Raw genomic sequence first — 19,454 nt, forward strand, 5'->3', positions numbered from 1 at the left:
TTTATAAAAGATAGACACAAAGTGCCAGAATTACTCAGCGGGTCAGGCAGCATCTCTATTTTGGAGAAAAAACCGGCATCAATCAGGGCTGACAACGGATAACCTCAGGCTGGTGGCTGGTAGGCCCATTGTTGTCTAGGGAGGGTGTGATCTTAAGAGGGATACATTGTCGAGAATAGTGAAGCTGGTTAAACGACTAAAGTGGTGAAAGGGACAAGGGAATAGGGGAGAGAGTGTTAGTAGAAGTTACTTAAAATTATAGAATTCAACGTTCATACTGCTGGGTTGTAAGCAACCCAAGCGAAACATGAGGTGCTGTTCCTCCAATTTGCATGTGGCCTCAATCTGGGGCCAGCTTTATGTTCTGGTGGGTGTAGATTAATCACCCTGATTTTAATTAATTTGTTTATCAGCATGTTTTCATGCCAAACTCACTCAAAAGATGCAGTAATGTCAAGAACAGTCACTTCCATTGCATCTCTGGGATTCAACTCTTTGGTTAAGAAAAGACCAAGAGAGAGTGGATGTGGAGAGGATGTTTCCAGTAGTGGGAAAGTCTAGAACCAGAGGGCACAGCCTCAGAATAAAAGGACGTACCTTTAGAATGGAGATGAGAGGAATTTCTTTAGCCGTAAGGTGGTGAATCTGTGGAATTCATTGCCACAGACTAGGGTGGAGACCGTGTGGGCGGCACGGTATCGCAGCGGTAGAGTTGCTGCCTTACAGCGCCAAAGACCCGGTTTTGATCCTGACTATGGGTACTCTCTGTATGGAGTTTGTATGTTCTCCTCATGACTGCGTGAGTTTTCCCCGGGTGCTCCGGTTTTCTCCCACACTCCAAAGATGTATTGGTTTGTAGGTTAATTGGCTTTGGTAAAATTGCAAATTATCCCTAGTCTGTAGGATAGTGCTGGAATATGGGGATCCCTCATTGGCACAGACAGTGGGATGAAGGGCCTGTTTCTATGCTGTATCTCTAAACTAAATGAAACTAGACGGCTGCGGAGGCGAACTCATTGAACGCAGGCGTTCGGGGGTACAGGCGATAGTAGTCGGCACGGACTAAGTGGGCTGAGGATCTTCCACACTGTATCTCTAAACTAAAAACAAATGTCTTTCACAGGCATCTCCACAACAACAATATTCAGTCCCTTGGAAGGAATTGCTTCGATGGACTCCACAGCTTAGAAACACTGTAAGTACGTTTATAGCTGCTCCTTATAAATAAAGGTAAAGTTTGTTATAATGAGTATATAATGTCATAATAAGTATCTTAAAATTATAGTACAGACAATCTTCAAAATAAAGTGTGCTGAAGAAAGATAATTTCAATCTTTTAGCTTCACACCAAGAGAAGGACGTGTCTTTTTCCAAAATCTGACCACTTTAGAGTTTAGAGTTACAACATGGAAATAATTTGTTGGCCCACGGAGTCAATGACGACAATCGATCACCCTGTACAATAACACTATCCTACACACTAGGGGCAATTTTTTTTTGCAACTTACCAAAGCCAATTAACCTACGAACCTGTACGTCTTTGGAGTGTGGGAGGAAACTGGAGAACCCGGAGAAAATCCAAGCAGTCAAAGGGAGAATGTACAAACTTGTACGGACAGCGCTCAAAGTCAGGATTGAACCCGTGTCTCTGGTGCTGTAAGGCAGAAACCCTATCATTGCACAACTATGCTACCACTGAATTAAATTTGCTTGGCACTATTTGCAGTAAAAGCATGTGCACGTTTTAAACAGACTCAATTGGCCCTAATGCAATGAAATCATCACTTGAGTGGTAGCATCTCGATTCTGCATTCTAATCTCTCCAGCACATCTAACCAATAAGGGGCATATTGTGCTTTAGTAGCCAAACACGTCTGATGAAGCAGTTAAATGTTTATTTCTTAATGGGGGGTTTTTCTGCTTCCATGGCAAAAGAAAGTCATAGAGTCAATGCAGCATGGAAACAGGCCTTTAGCCCCTCAGCCATGCCAACCAAAATTCCCCATCTAAGCTAGTCCCATTTGCCAGAATTTGGCCCATATGCCTCTAAACCTTTCCTGTCTAAATGTTGTTATTGTACATGCCTCATCTGGCAGCTCATTCCATAAACCCACCACCTAAACACTCAGATTTTCAGCTTAATTTGAAGATATTTTTTGAAGAAAGGATGATTTACAAAAAAAGTCATGAATTGGAATAAAATGTAACATATTGACATTTTAGTTTTGTCCTGCATGATTTTGCCAGTTGTATCGGATTCAGTGGAAGATCTCATTTTTCAAATGGTGAGGCAACTCTGTAAATGGAATACAATCACTTATGCAAGTTAGTTATGGGAAAATGCCAGGAACTCTTCTATTTTATTAAAACCGAAGAAACAAGCCTTTTTAAAGCATATTGCTCCTTAACTTCACTATGGTGTTTATGAGTTAACAATAATAGGAAGAGAAGGTTTGATAATCAACAATGATCTGTGGTGTCCAAAAAGATCAATACAGACCATTCAAACAACAATACATAAATCACTAACATTTTTAATGATAACATCTTAAATTACTAAGATTTAAGTAAGAACAGTTACACTTATTTTTTACATTTTTTTAAAACAAATACATGTAATTTTAACTTATAACTACTTCTTGATTAGTAGGGGCATCAAAGGTTACAAGGAGAAGGCAGGACAATGGGATTGAGTGGGAAAAATACATCACCCATGATTGATAGACTCAATGGGCTGAATGACCTAATTCTTTTCCCATGTCTTATAGTCTTATTGTATAACTAGATCTTTACACATTATGCATTTTAGATATAACTGTTGGTATTTAAAAAGCTTACAAATTGACAAGTAGTATCACAGGGCTGTCAACATTGGGTGAGAGTTGAGAGTGAGAAATCTGGACCCACCCTCCAACAATGTCTACAGCGAGCTATCAGTTAGTCATTGTCGCTACGACAAGCTACGTCGACCGGCGACACAATTCCTCGAGAATTGGGACGTCCACCTACGACTACACCGACGTCAACCTACGACAACCTGTATCAGTACTTTTTGAAAAATATTCACTTGCAACAGATGTTTGAAGTTCATAGGAATAATGAAAATCAGCTGCCTGATTTGTCGTTATAATAACTACCTCTTGATTAGTAAGGGCATCAAAGGGAAAATTAGTTCAAGGGGGAAAAATAGATCAGCCATGGTTGAATGGTGGATAGACTTGATGGGCTGAATGACCTAATACTGCTCCCATGTCTTACAGTCTTGTGGTCTAACTAGATCTTTATATATTATGTATTTTAGATAGAACTATTGGCATTTAAAGAGAACATTTGCAAGTAGTATCAGTATTTTTTGAAGTAATTCCTCAACCTCACAAAAAGCATTGAGGAGATAACTTTATTTGAGTTTATCCAAAGAATATTATTCTGTATTTGGATTTGTTGATGTTTCCAGGTAAATATTCACGTGAAAGATGTTTGAAGTTCATCGGAATAATGAAAATCAGCTGCCTGATGTCTTTATAATAAATTACACTAGGACTAACTAAAATCAAAATCCAGTGCAGCTAAATAGGTTTTGTTCTCTGAGGTTTAAATTATCTGCTTATAATATGGTTTACAGACAATATATAAATAATAAGTGCAGGAAAGAACTGCAGATGCTGGTTTAAACCGAAGATAGACACAAAAAGCTGAAGTAACTTAGCGGGTCAGGCAGCATCTCTGGAGAGAAGGAATGGATGATGTTTCGGGTAGAGTCTGAAGAAGGGTCTCGACCCGAAACATCACCCATTCATTCTCTCCAGAGATGCTGCCTGATCCACTGAGTTACTCCAGCTTTTTGTATCTATCTTCCATATATAAATAATAATCCTAACTGGTTTCCCTACAACTGAAGGTAAGCTTGAGGCAATGCAAAATTCTGCTGCTTGTGTCCACGCCCTAAATCCTACTCACCTCACTTTTACTTGCAAACCTGCTACTCTCAGCCTCCTTTATAAATCCATCCATGGTTTCATCCTCTCTCTATAATTTCCTCCAATTCTGGCAGTCTTAGATACATATGTTTCCTTGTCACTGGTCTTCTAATTGCTTCATTGTTGGTGACTGTTCCTTCAATTGCCAAGATGTAACTCCCTGAAATTTTATCCTGAATCATGTCCTAATTAGGGCGGCTCAGTGGTGCAGCGGTAGAGCTCAATTATAACTAATAAGCCCAAGCTAGTGCCATCAAGTTCCACGGTTCGCCTTAGGCACAGTGGCGCAGTGGTAGAGTTGCTGCCTCACAGCACCAGTGATCTGGTTTCGATTCTGACTATGGGTGCTGTCTGTGCGGAGTTTGTACATTCTCTATGTGATCACGTGGGTTTTCTCCAGGTGCTCTAGTTTCCTCCCACATTCCAAAGACATGCAAGTTTGTAAGTTAATTGGCTTCTGTAAATGTCCCCTAGTGTGTAGGTGAAAAAGTGGGAAAACAAAACTCATGTACGATACTAGGACGATCGATAGTCGGCGTTAGCTCGGTGGACAGAAGGACCTGTTTCCACGCTGTATCTCCAAACTAAACTAAACTAAACTAATTTCTTTATTTCTATTTTTCCTACCTTCTACGAGTCTATCATTTGACTAAGACTTTGGCCATGTGCCCAAATATTTCATATATAATATAAAACTTGGTAATTGTTTTCGTTTGATAAACCTTTATAGAGCACCATGGGATGTTTACCTTTGTTGAAGAGTCTGAAATGGTTGGCGTTATTCCTTCATACATTTTATGATAACAGTACTCTTACAGTTTTTTTTTATGGGAGTAATTTGCACTGTTAACATATTAACTGATAGCATTCATAGGTATCTGGACTGTTTGACATACAGATTGGATTATTTTGTGGAAGGGTTACTGTGGTGTACATTAGCAGATGAAACAAGTACTCAATGGACACTATTATCAATAAGGCTAATTGAAATCTGGGATGTGGTCAAACATTTTTGGTTAGAACATTGTGTGTATTTTGAACACCTCTACTTCAAAGAGATGATGAGGAATTCAATAGTGCTCAGAGCACTGCAAAGTTATGAATAGATGCTAAGTAAATTGTTTTCTTTGGAGAAGACAGTGAGGACAGTGATTCAACTCTACACGATAATGAATGGAGCAGGTAATGTTTATTCAGACTGAACTTTGATAAAAGAATTTAAAGAAATAAATCTGACAAATCTGTCAGATGTAGCTGAAACTAGAAAAATAAATTCTCAAAGATAGACACAAAATGCTGGAGTAACTCAGCGGGACTGGCAGCCACTGGATAGAAGGAATGGGTGATGTTTCGGGTCGAAACCCTTCTTCAGACTCTTTTGACTCAAAACGTCACAAATTCCTTCTATCCAGAAATGCCGCCTGTCCCGCTGAGTTACTCCTGCATTTTGTGTCAATCATTGGTTTAAACCAGCATCTGCAGTTCCTTCCTACACAATTCTCACATTAACTTGGATACATTACTTCAAGCTATCTGAGAAAAAAAAACATATAGTGTTATTTAGTTACTTTACAAAATACAGATCTTTTATAGAGTTTGGATAATAGTTATATTGAACACAGATCATCTGATGTCAACCTGCAGTGGTCCTCAAGTACAGGTCCACCACTGATTTTTCAACACCCTCGGTTCCAGAGCCTCACACGATCTACATACTCTCCCAAAAAAAGATCTTCTAACTATACTTAAACTCTGACCCATCTAACCCCCTTGCACTAAGACAATTCCTGTCTCTTAGAATCCCTGACTACTATTAGTATTTCTCTTTGACCTTCCTGTGATTAGACTACATATCGTGTCCTACAATTCCCACCTATGCTATAACCCCATCAAAGTGATAGCCCCTCTTTCTTTCCCAAGTTTTACCCATAAGTACTCTAGGGATTATTATTCCAGGAACTCATTTTGAAGTACTGCCTTAACGTTCTCCAGTATCAGTTGTGCAATTTTCTCTCCACTTTTGCATCCCCTCTGTCACATCTGAATTTATGTACCCTTCTAAAATAATAAATAAAAACTATAATCAGTCTGAAGAATGGTCCAGAAACGAAACATTCACCTGTTCAAGTCCTCCAGAAACCCATTCTGTTACTCCAGCACTTTGTGTCTTATTTTTGTAAACCTGCACTGCAGTTGGGTCTGCATCCCAAAGCATTTCCCAGGAAACAGTGTACTTCTGAAATGAGGTAAATATTGGCAAATATTCATCTTATAGTTGCATAATAACATGAGAGGAATAGATTGGGTGGACACACAGGGTCTCTTGCCCAGAATGGGGGAATCGTGAACCAGAGGGCATAGGTTTAAGGTGAAGGAGGAAAGATTTTATAGGAATCTGAGGGGTAACTTTTTCACACAAAGGGTGGTGGGTGTATGGAACAAGCTGCCAGAAGAGGTAGTTGAGGCAGGAACCATTACAACTTTTAAGAAGCAATTAGGCAGGTACATGGATGGGACGATTTAGAGGGATATGGGCCAAATGCAGGGAAGTGGGACTAGTGGAGATGGGACATGCTGGGTCGGTGTGGGCAAGTTGGGCTGAAGGGCCTGTTTCCACACTGTACGACTCTTTGACTCTAAACGGGCACCAAATGGTTTTATTAAAATTGCAATGTGCTTATAAACAGCAGAGTGAAGCTATTTATTTCATAACTGGATACCTCTGCGTGCACAGCTCCAGGCATGGGAAAAGTAATGAATGCCTTTGACAGTGCGTACATGTGAACGTCAATTTGTCTTTGATCTTGGCCCGTCACGTCTAATTATCAGATCAAATGGAAAATTACGAGCACCAATATTGCTGCTCTCTCCCAATAAGCTGAAAATGGGACGGGAGTTTTGTTTACTCTTTCAACAGGTTGGGAAGTGCCTGCATAATCCTATTTTGACTAAGCATTTTCCTGGTGCGGCACGGTGGTGCAGCCGCAGAGTTGATGCCTTACAGCGCCAGAGACCCGGGTTCAATCCTGACGAAGGGTGCTGTCTGTACAGAGTTTGTATATTTTCCCTGTGACCAAAGACGTACAGGTTTGTAGGTTAATTGGCTTCGGTAAAATTGTAAATTGTCACTAGTGTGTAGGATAGTGCTGGTGTATTGGGTGATCGCTGGTCGGCACGGACTCAGTGGGCCGAAAGACCTGTTCCCACACAGTTTCTCTAAAGTCCAAAGTCTTAAATTCTAAACTAATATCTCTGAAAATAGTGACATTTTGGGTCAGGACTGTTCTTCAGAAGAAGATAAGATAACCTTTAATGTCATTCAGACCGAAGTCTGAACGAAATTGAAGCAGTCATACATACAATACAATACAATAAAAAACAACAATAAACACATATTAACATCCACCACAGTGAGTCCACCCAACATCTCCTCACTGTGATGGAGGCAAAAGTCTTAGGTCTCCAGTCTCTTCCCTCCTCTTCTCCCTCTGCGCTGAGGCGATACCCCCCGGGCGATGTTAAAACCTGTCCCGCGGCTCAAACACCGCGGCCCGGGGTGGTCGAAGCTGCCGCCCACCAGTCCTGCTGACGCAGCCGCTGGCGCGCGGCCGAACCCCGGACTCAGGCCACCACCGCCAGAACACCGTCCAAGCCACCGGAGCACCGTTCCAGCCCCGAGCCGGATCGCCCTCACGTGAGTACTGCCACCGTCTCAGCCTCGCGCCAGGCCGCCCCGACTGGGCGCCGCTCCTCCCTCGGGCTGGGCCGCCCCGACCGGGCGCCGCTCCTCCCTCGGGCTGGGCCGCCCCGACCGGGCGCCGCTCCTCCCTCGGGCTGGGCCGCCCCGACCGGGCGCCGCTCCTCCCTAACGTGCCCTAACGTGAAACCTCAACTGTTCACATTTTCCAGAGATGTTGCCTAACCAGCCAGGTTACTCCACCACTTTGTGTCTTTTTTTTAAACCAGCACCTGCAGTTCCTGTATCACAAGGTACATGGATGACATAGGATTGGAAATAACTGCGGGGATGACAATTGTGTGTCAAAATCTTATTTCTTCCTACAAAATGACAAGCTTTCTTGTATGTTATTTACTTTAATCAATGTTTTTATCCATGGTCAAATGTGTTACCAGAATCTGTAGGGATACACTTGGATTCAAATTCCTTGGTTTAGTTTTGAGATACAGCGCAGAAACAGGCCCTTCGGACCGCCATGTCCACGCCAACCAGCAATCCCCGTGCACTAACAAGATCCGACACACTAGGGGCAATTTACATTTTTTACAAGAGCCAATTACCCTACAAACCTGCATGTCTTTGGAGTGTGGGAGGAAACTGGATCACCTGGAGAAAACCCACACGGTCACAGGAAAAACGTACAACTCCGTACAGACAGCACCCATGGCCTGGATCGAATTTGGGTCTCTGGTGCTCTACTGCAGCGCCAATGTGCCGCCCTCTATTATCTCTCCATTATCCCTCTATTATCAATCAATAAAATTGAATACTTTTACATCGGCAAAATGTTTTTTTTTTCCAAGCTCCTCTCTATGAAATTGTTAAATTCTCCATAAACTTTTCGTTTGCAAGAATCTGTTGTGCATCAAAATCTTTTCCCTCAATTACACATCGTTTTCAGTAGCTGTGGAATTCATTTCTATGGTTAGTGGTTCAGCAGGAACTATGTCAAACATTCAAGATTAGATTAAACATGCTGATGAAGGAACAGCGGTTGAAGGGATATGGGAACAGGGTGGATAAAAGCAATTAGAGTTATTTACTCGAACAGAGTGTAAACGCCGATCACTCAGCGATTCCTGTGTAAAGCACATCTTTGCTGACCCCCACTGGCTTCCCATCTTGCAGGGCACACAATTCAAATTCATAATTACCTAATTACAAATATTCCTTTGAACTTTCCCATCCCCATAACTACTTCCATTCCCATGTCACCCCTGCATCTTGTCACTTAGCTCCTGGTTTTGATAATTTTTTTAGTGTAGTTTAATTTAGAGATACTTTGCGAGATCAGGCCCTTCGCCCCACTGACCAGTGATCCCCATGCACTCGGGTCAATTTACAATTTTTTTTAACCAAAACCAAATAACCTACATAACCTACATAACTTTGGAGTGAGGGAAGAAAATGAAGCACCCAAAGAAAGCCCACGTGTTCTCGGGGAGAACGTACAAACTCCGTACAGATAGCACCTGTATTCAGGATCGAACCTGAGTCTCTGGCGCTGTAAGGCAGCAACTCTACCGCTGCGTCACCGTGCCATTGAATATATGAATCATATCACAGATCTGACTCCCTTCTTACTCTCCCACTTTTATATCAGTGATGTAATAAATTTAACAGCAGCCATGTTTCCATTGTGTAATGACTCTCGTCATTTGACCTTCTTTGCCTTTGGTTGCTTTGATTAATTGTGCTTTTATCATGGGTGAGGTGTGTGAGTAGTTTGCAACAACAAGATCAAGCACTGACTGAGTGAATGGTTGTGAAGGTTTTTGTTGTTGTTTGGGATGAGGGGGCCAGGTCAGATCTGTGGAAGGAAGGTTGGTGGCAGCTGAGAGCTGAATGCCTGCGGAGAGGACAGGGATATGACCGTAGGAAGGGCAATGACTGGGTTTCCTGAGAGAACTACCTTGTGGCGCAGCGGTAGAGTTGCTGCCTTACAGCAAAATGCAGCGCCGGAGACCCGGGTTTGATCCCCACTACGGGCACTGTCTGTACGGAGTTTGTACGTTCTCTCAGTAACCTGCGTGGGTTTTCTCCGAGATCTTCGGATTCCTCCCACATTCCAAAGACGTACAGGTTTGTAGGTTAATTGGCTTGATAAACGTAAAATTTGTCCAGTATAAAATAGTCCAACTTCCGGTTTAGTCCCTGATGGACTCTTTGGAAGGTACAAGGTGTTACATGTGCTGGTTTATGAGCCATTTAAGTTGATCAGGAAGAAGCCTCACAGGCAAGATTACATTTTTATTAGTGGTTTTAGATACTTCAGTGATACAGAGCAAGTCCTGCGGCCCACCGAGTCCACGCCGACCACCAGCACTATCCTACACACTAGGGGCAATTCATAATTTTACAGAAGCCAATTAACCTATAAACCTGTACGTCTTTGGAGTGTGAGAGGAAACCGGAGTACCCGGAGAAAATCCACAGTTTAAAGGAAAATGTATAAACTGTGCCACTGTGCTGCCTGTTTGAACAGAAACTGAACAGAATGGACAACACATCAAAATTATGGGCGTGGCATGCGAGCATTTGAAGCCCTTTATAAGGTGCCATTTTACATTTCCTCGTATATATCTGTCCTCCATATATTAGCCTGCCAGATGTTCAGAAGAGTCACAACAAAGCTTCAGACCTGCATGTTCACTTAGTCATAGAGTCATACAGTCGGGAAACAGGCTTTCGGCCTAACTTGTTCATGCTGACCAAGGTGGCCCATTTAAGATAGTCCCATTTTCCTGTATTTGGTCCATATCCCTCTAAATCTTTGCAATCCATGTACCTGTCCAAGTCTTTTAAACATCGTTACATAATCTGCCTCAACTGCCTGCTCTGACATCCCATAGAAACAAAGAACTGCAGATGCTGGTTTATACCAAAGATAGATACAAATTGCTGGAGTAACTCAGTGGGTCAGGCAGCATCTCTGGAGAAAAAGGATAGGTGACGTTTTGAGTTGGAATCCTTCTTCAGACTGAAAGTAGGGGATGCGGGGGGGGGGGGGGGGGGGGGGAGTGTTGGGGTGTGAAGAGCTGGAGGCATTTGTTGCCAGCCTTGGTTGATCCTGGTTTTTTCTAACCTCCCCACTGCTCCCCCCATCCTCCATTTTTAGTCCAAAGAAGGGTCCCGACCCGAAACATCGTCTATCCTTTTCATTCAGAAAAGCTGCCTGACTTGCTGAGTTACTCCAGCACTTTGTGCCTATCCTCTAACATCTCGGTCCATATACCCACCACCCTCTGAGCGAGAAAATTGCCCCTCAGGTTCCTGTTAAATCTTACTCCTCGCACCTTAAACCATTCTCTGGTTTTTATTTTCCTGCCCTATCCTAATTAATGAATGCCCGATTTTCAATGATATTTGTTCTTGATGGAACTTGAATTGTGGACAATATTTTCTTAGAAATCTGCGTGAGAATGCTTTCGCGATGGCCATTGCCAGCGGGGATCAAAAGAATAAATAAAGATTGGCGACAATTGTTATTATTCTAATTCTAAAGCCAGTAGGCATCTGAAAAAAGAAAGAAGCAAAGCGTATTGACATTAAGACATGTGGACTTATTATTTTATTCTGTTTTATAAGTGGGAGAAGCAAGGGAGATTCAGAAAATACACTGACCCAATGCTAAGAGTCGAACGTGTAATAATAGTCATATGTAACAACAATGGGACAATGAAATCCTAACTTGCAGTAGCATAAAAGACCTGTAAACACAATACACATGGACAATCTATATTACTAAAAGTCTGATCTTGATCACCTCCTGTTGTTCTGTATATTCATTTTAGAAAAAACGCTGCCACTTACGGCTGTGATTTTTGGCCATCTTACTCAGAGTCCCCCTCTGCTGCGCAGGTCAAGAGGATTTTTCCCATTGATTAAAAATAAAACAGTTATTAGTGTTTAAAAAATGTTTCTGCAAGATGGGGGAGTGAGAGGGTCATGTCTCTCAGTCTGAGGTGTGAATAACACTGAACACATGTCTACTAAACTGTGAGTGGTTTTACTGACCTGTCAGTGCCCTTAATGTGGTTTGAAAATCTAGTTTGGAAATGCTAAAGCTGTGTTGCCTTTGGTTTGGAAATGCTAAAGCTGTGTTGCCTTTGGTTTGGAAATGCTAAAGCTGTGTTGCCTTTGGTTTGAAAATGCTAAAGCAGTGTTGCCTTTCGTTTGGAAATGCTAAAGCTGTGTTGCCTTTGGTTTGGAAATGCTAAAGCTGTGTTTCCTTTGGTTTGGAAATGCTAAAGCTGTGTTGCTTAATTAAAGTTGCCTTGCCTAATTAATGTTGCCTTGCCTAATTAAAATTGCCTTGCCTAATTAAAATTGCCTTACCTAATTAAAATTGCCTTGCCTAATTAAAGTTGCCTTGCCTAATTAAAGTTGCCTTGCCTAATTACAAGCTTGAGTGACTGAGCCGCCAGCCCAATTATCCATTCGGCCCACAATGTCCAAACTAGACCTCTGGAAACCAGTCCCTTCAGCCCACAACACCCATACTAGTGCTCCAGAAAGCCCCCACCCCCAATGGCCACCAATATTGTAATTGGTGGAGAGGTGGAATATTGCGTTGGGGCACTAGCCCTCCCGTGTGATGCTGGGACCCAACGGGTCCCACTTAGTCTAGTAGATTATAAATCTCTTCTTATCGAGTCCACACACACAAGATTAGAATTTGTTCAGCCAGAGCTGAACACACTTCTCGGCATCTGCATACAATGGTGTCTGTCTTGCGCGTGGTGGTGGAAAGATTGGTGGATACAGGGCCGCGACGTGAACGCTCTTTCCTTCTATAAATAAAAATGTTATAAGTGAATAATCGCAACAGTTCAGCATAAAATCCCAAAGTCCTTAGTGCAACTAAAGACACTCCATAGTTCATAGTTGAGGTTAGTGTTGTGTAGTGTTCAAGAGCCTAATGGTTGGCTGGAAGAAGTTATTCTTGAACCTGGTGGTCATGCTTTTCGGACTCCTATACCTTCTCCCCAATGCTAGGAGTGAAATGAGAGTGCTATTAACAAAATGAGTGCATGAGAATGTTTTGAGTGAAAGAAGTTTACAGAGGCTATTGCACGCATTTTGTCCTGGAAACATCTTAATGGATGAGAGACCATGTTGATTGCAACTTTAAGAGAATAGTCGGCAGTTTGACCATTATAGATAGTAAAAGACACAGAATGCTGGAGTAACTGAGTGGGTCAGGCACCATTCCTGGAGATCATGGATTGGTGAATATCCAGGTCGGGATCCTTCTTCAAACTGATTAATGGAGGGGGATAAAGATAGTTGGAAGAGAGGAGGGGAAGAACAAAGCGTGGCAGGTAAGAGGTGTGTGAGGGAGGTTTTTTGATAGCCTCATGGTTGGACAAAGGCCAGAGATGAAAAAAACAGAAAGTGTGAGACAAAAGAGTTGAGAATTCCTTGAGAGGAAGGAATATGGATGGAGGGGTGGGTTACTCCTGCACTTTGTGCCTTTATTTTGTAAACCAGCATCTGCAGTTCCTTGCTTCTACATTTTAGCAACTTTCTCAACCTGTGTTAGAAAGAAAAGTGATGTTAAAAAGTGATGTCAATATATTGTCTTAAAAGATAGCAATTTAATTAAAAAGCATTTGTTTAAGAAGGAACTGCAGATGCTGGAAAATCGAAGGTACACAAAAATGCTGAAGAAACTCAGCGGGTGCAGCAGCACCTATGGAGCGAAGGAGATAGGCAACGTTTCGGGCCGAAACCCTTCTTCAGGGTTAATTAAAAAGTATAATCATACTGGAGCAACCACTTTTCCCAGTAGATAATTCCACAGGCCCTGTCATGTGTGAGGAAAAAATCTTCTCACACCTTTTGTTTTTGGACAAACTAAATTAATCTGTGCTTTTCATTAATTTGAAGACATTTCAGAAAAGCTGCCCCAGAATTTATTTTGCCTGGAATATATGAATACATGTCGTTAAGCGAGTCTTCATATTTGATCATTTTGACTGGGTGACAGAAGTTGCAGCACGGTGGCGATGGATGGCACGGTGGCGCAGCGACAGATCTGCTGCCCTACAGCGCCAGAGAGCCGGGTTTGATCCTGACTACGGGTGCTGTCTATACAGAGTTTGTACGTCTTCTCCGTGACTGCGTGGGTTTTCTCTGGGTGCTCCAGTTTCTCCCACAGTCCAAAGACATACAAATCCGTAGGTTAATTGGCTTTGATAAATATTGTAAATTATCCCTCGTGTGTAGGATAGTGTTGGTGTACGGGGTGATCACTAGTCGGTGTGGATTAATCGAATCGTCATTTTCAATATAACTTTGGGCCGATTCTGTGAAACTCAAATGGAGATGGGGAGCTCTAAGTGTGTGAGTACTGAATGTGACAAATCACTACCCCACCAAGCCTTTCATTACTTTACTAAAACAACATTCAATTCACGTTCATATTTCCAGCACAGCTTCATCGATACAACGTTTCTTGATCTTCCTTGTTGTGAATGTAATCGGTTAATTCACTCTTTATACAGAAATAGATTTTTACATATTTAATAAATCAATGTCTTTTGTCAAAGTCATAGAGTTATACAGCATGGAAACAGGCCCTTCCGCCCAAATTGCCCAAGTCTCACCTGCCTGCGTTTGACCCATATCCTTCCAACCCTGTCCTATCCATGTATCTGTCGAATTGTTTCTTAAACTTTGCTATAGTCCCTGCCCTAGCAGCTTGTTCCAAACACTCACCGCTCCTCAGATTCCTATTAAATCTTTCCACCTTCACCTTGAACCTATATCACTCTGGTTCTAGATTCCCCCACTCTGGGCAAGAGACTCTGAGCTATCTGAGACTCTACCTGATCTATTCCTCTCCTGTTATTTTATACACCTCTATAAGGTCATAGCATAGTCAAAGCATTCTGTCTTGTAGTGTTCTAAAGCAGTTTTGCATCAGATAAATGAAGAAATTACTCATCAGTTTTAATCCACTTTCTCCATAAAATGATAGACATTTAAACTGATGACGTTTTTAGCAAGCTTCTTTTGAGATTATTATCTCCTTTGGCTTTTTCGATCGAAAGATAAATTTATAAAGAAGTGAATTGACTTTATGTTCTAAGTTGGCACAACTTTTTGAAACTCAATGCCAACAGCAAAAAACGGAATCATAAATCACTGCCTTTTTTTAATGTGCTCCCATTTTCTGTATAGATCAAAGGTATGCAAATAATTGGATGTGATTCAGTTGCATGACAGCAACTATAATTAAAATTATTGCATGGTACAAATATGCACAAAGTTATTTTTGTGAAAATGAAAAGTTAATATTAATATTTCATATATACTGAGTGATCAGCTCATATATACTGAGTGGTTAGCTGGCATGTGAATGCTTTCTCAACCTATCCATGGCCAAAAACATTGAGTAAAGGAAAGAAATTATAGGAAGCTTTTCTTTTGTGGGAAGAAATAAGATTTTGGAGTTATCCCTAATTAAAATGAATTGAATGCCTCTCATGGAAAACGTACCTGTAATTCCTGCTTCATTAATAACTTTTTTTCTATCATAAAGTCAGAAGCAGCAATATTCACTAATAATTGCGCAATGTCCCATTTAATTTACAATTATTCAGGGCAGCACAGTGGCGCAGCAGTAAAGTTGCTACTTTTCAGCGCCAGAGACCCGGCTTCGATCCTGACTATGGTTGCTGTCTGTGCGGAGTTTGTATGTTCTCCCTGTGACCACATGGGTTTTCTCCCACATTACAAAAGCATGCAGGTTTGTAAGTTAATTGGCTTCTGTAAATTGTCCCTAGTGGGTTGCATAGGGACAATTGTGAATGGGTGGCCATTGGCCGGTGCAGACTAGGTGGGCGGAAGGGCCTGTTTCCACACTGTATCTCTAAACGAAACTAAATAGAGCAACTCATGCCTACACACAGCAACACCTGGACAATGTAGATGAATGAGTTGATTTTGTGCGTCTTAAGCATGGAACATCTTGGACTGATGACTCGCTTGTCTGAAGAAAGGTCTCCACCCGAAACGCCACGCATTCATTCTCTCCAGAGATGCTGCCTGTCCTGCTGAGTTACACCAGCATTTTGTGTCTATGGACTGATAACTGTTGCCTGGCAGGTAACATTCATGTTAGGCAAAGATCATCTTCAACATGGGCAACACAACTGCCCTTAATATTCAATGGCATTAGCATTGACGAGGAATTCAAAATAATTGTGGATGTAGCCCGATCCATTACACAGACCAAGCAACCCACTGTTGACTCTTCAGGAGGTAAACCAACATAATCAAGGACCTTTTTCATCCCTCTCATACCCTCTTCTCCCCACTCCCATCGGGCAGAAGAGACAAAATCTTGAAAGCATATCCCACCAGACTCAGGAACAGCTTCTCCCCGCTGTTATCAGACTTCTGAACCGTTCTCCCATAAGCTAGGGTGTGGTCCCAATCCTCCAACCTACCTCACTGCGGGATTTGTTCTCTGGAACTGTGATAAAACAAGGCTGAAAACTATATTATTTCTCTTTTCTTTTGCTTTTGCACGTGTATTATTGATTGTATTTGTGTATAGTATTATCTGATTTAATTGCGCAGCATGCAAACAAAAGCTTTGACTTTATCTCAGTACATGTGACAATAATAAACCAATATTATTGGCTCCAATACTAATACCGTGCATCGGCTCACTGTTGAACAAAAATTCTCAGTTAGTAGTTTTCATGACTTAGCTTCATTAGATAAAATACACACATATTTACCACCAGTAAGAAAAATCTCCCCTGGATTCAATTTGTGAGCTGTTTTAAGCCCCTGTCCCACTTTCACGACCTAATTGGCGACCTCTGCCGAGCTTGCCCTTGACTCATTCTTGCAGCATGGTTGCCACAAAGTCATAGGAAGTCTTCGTAACTCTTCCTCATGCTCGTGAGTGGTCTCCGCGTCCTCGTGGCCTCAAGTAGGTCGCGGCGTTTTTTCCAACCTTATAAAAAATGTCCAAGAGTAAAAAAGAGGTCGGCAAAAAATAAAGATTAGATTAGATTAGATTAAACTTTATTAATCCCCTTATTCAGGGGAAATTCTGATGTCCTTGCAGCACACTAATAAAAATACAACATAGCATTCAAAAAGAAGTTCAACACAAAAACATCCCCCCACTGTGATTCCCACTGTGGGGGAAGGCACAAAGTCCAGTCCCCATCCTCATGTCCACCCAAAGTCGGGCCTATTGAGGCCTCCACAGTCGCCGCCACGGCGCCCGATGTTCTCGCCGGGTGATGGTGCTCTGCGTCGGGAGAACTCCCAGCGGCTTGGGGTGCCAGGAACGACCACCTTCCCACCGGAGACTGTGGCTTCCAAGCCAACAGACCGCGTCGGACGGAGCTCCGCACACTGGCGATCTCAGCAAGAGATCCCAGGCTCCGGGATGTAAAGTTCAACGTCGCAGCTGGCCGCTCCACAGAACCGCGGCTCCACAAATCGATACTTTTTACTCGTAGGTAGGTCGTAGTAGGCCGTGATTGTAGTAGATAGTCATAGGTAGTCGTAGGTAGTCATGGGCCGGTAACTGGCCCGAGAAAAAAAAATGTAAACATGACATTATTTTATCATGTGATCATTTCAACTCGTAGCTAGTTGTCGTTAGTCTTAGGTGTGAAAGACTGAGGTCGAGGGGGGTCGTAGGAGGTCATAGATATAGTCGTAGGAGGTCGTAGACATAGTCGTAGGAGGTCTTTTACTTCTGCGAGTCAACACGACCTTGACTTTTTTTTCAACTCATCTAGGGTCATCTAAACTCGTGGATTAAGTTGTCCAAGTGGGACAGGACCTTTAGCTCACACTATTTTTTTCTGTTAAACCTTTTCAGCTTTTTAGGTTAGGGATACAGTATGGAAACAGTACCTTCGACCCACCGAGTCCATGCCAACTATCAATCATTCATTCGCACAAGCTCTATATTATTTCACATTCTCTTTAACTCCCAACACATTGGGGGCAATTTGTACAGAAGCCAATTAACCTACAAACCCGCATGTCTTTGGGATGTAGGAGGAAACCAGAGCACCCAAAGGAAACCCACATGGTCACAAGGAGAAAGCTTAAACTCCACACTGTTAGCACCTGAGGTCAGGATTGAAGTGGATCTCTGGTGCCGTGAGGCAGCAGGTCTATCAGCCTCACCACAGTAAAATTTACTATAGTTTTGATAGATAGCAAAACTTGCAATATTTTAATGTAATTCCATAAATTAATACACAAATCATACTATTTATGAAAACGGAATGGCTAAATCTTTCAAAAGAAATTCAAAGCAACTGACAATAGTTTTCAAATATGACTCAATGCTGTTGCAATCGGCTTATAGTGCTAATAGTAAATTTGGCAACCCTTATAAAGTATTAAAAGCATCCATTGTCTATTGTGTACAGGACTCTATCTAAGACAAATATTGCAACCAACTATAAGAGATAAAAAACATAGTTGAGCACTTATTTTTACACAAAAGCTTTGATGTTTCTATGATTATGACAAATAATTAAGTGAATGGATAAAATATAAGAGTGAAATTAAAACAATGAATACATTGAACCAATGCAGAGATTACAACATCTTACTCACTTTTATAAGGCTCTATGAATTTACTTGCAAGAAGTAAAAGATTTTACAGATTTTTTTACCAAAAGAGCAGCTTATTAAAACAGACTGCAGATAAATATAACCTAGAACATAGAACAGTACAGCATAGATACTGACCCTTCGGCCCACAATGTTTGTGCCAAACATGATGCCAAGTTAAACTGATCTCATCTGCTTGTACACAATTACAATTACGTTTATTGTCATTTGAACCTCAAATGAAGTTCAAACGAAATTTGGTTTCTGCAGTCATACAACAAAAATAAACAATTAACAACCAACACAGTTCACACAGACATCCATCACAGTGATTCTCCTCCTCAATGTGATGGAAGGCAAAGTCTTGTCTCATCCCTACTCTCCATTCTTCTCCCGATGTCAAAGCCCCCGGCGGGCGATGGCAAGTCCAGCGGTTGTTAAGGCTGCGCCGGGCGATGTAAGGCCCCACTCCGGGTCTTGATGTTGGAGCCCCCGGCGGGCGCTGGCAAGTCCCATGGCCGTTAAAGCCACGCCGGGCGATGTAAGGCCCCACTCCGGGTTGTTTTCAACCCCGCAATTCGGGCGGGAGAAGTTGGCTTTGCAGGAGCTCCGAAAAGCGGTCTCCCACCAGGGACCCGCGAGCTCCCGATGTTACTGTCCACCGGGCCTGCAGCTGGAGCCACCGAAGCTCCGGAGCCGGGCCGCAGCCGCGCACCACCACAGCCCTCCACGCTCCGGCCGGCCAGCTCCACGATGGTAAGTCTGGAGGCTCCGCGACTGGAGCCCCCAGGTCGTTCCGGTTGGAGGCCGCTCCACGGTGCTAGGCCCCAACGACAACGGAGACCCGATAGAGAATAGGTCGGGTCCCCCATACAGTGAAGAGATTTAAAAGTTTCCCCGCCCCCCACACATACACAGTTAAAAACAAAAAACAATATATAAATCACTACAAACTATACACTCAACGGGACAAAAAAAAAGACTGACTGACTGCAGAGGCCGCTGCAAACGTCGGTCACACCCCCTCCAAAAACACGATCCATATCTCTCTATTCCTTGCACTTCCATGTGCCTATCTGAAAGCCTCTTTAACACCACTATCGTACCTGCCTTCACCACTACCTCTG

The 19,454-nt window shown here is 42.4% G+C and overlaps 1 protein-coding gene across 1 annotated transcript in view; it reads left to right on the forward strand.

Annotated features, from left to right (window-relative positions):
* The window catches only part of lgr6 (leucine rich repeat containing G protein-coupled receptor 6), a 274,970-nt gene that overhangs the window by 212,383 nt on the left and 43,133 nt on the right, over positions 1–19,454 (forward strand). The window contains exon 6 of the mRNA XM_033042482.1: positions 1,124–1,195. Within this exon, the coding sequence (XP_032898373.1) occupies positions 1,124–1,195 (72 nt within the window). The remainder of the gene's footprint in view (positions 1–1,123; positions 1,196–19,454) is intronic.

This window comes from Amblyraja radiata, chromosome 24 (genome assembly GCF_010909765.2).
Source record: "Amblyraja radiata isolate CabotCenter1 chromosome 24, sAmbRad1.1.pri, whole genome shotgun sequence".
NCBI lineage: Eukaryota > Metazoa > Chordata > Chondrichthyes > Rajiformes > Rajidae > Amblyraja > Amblyraja radiata.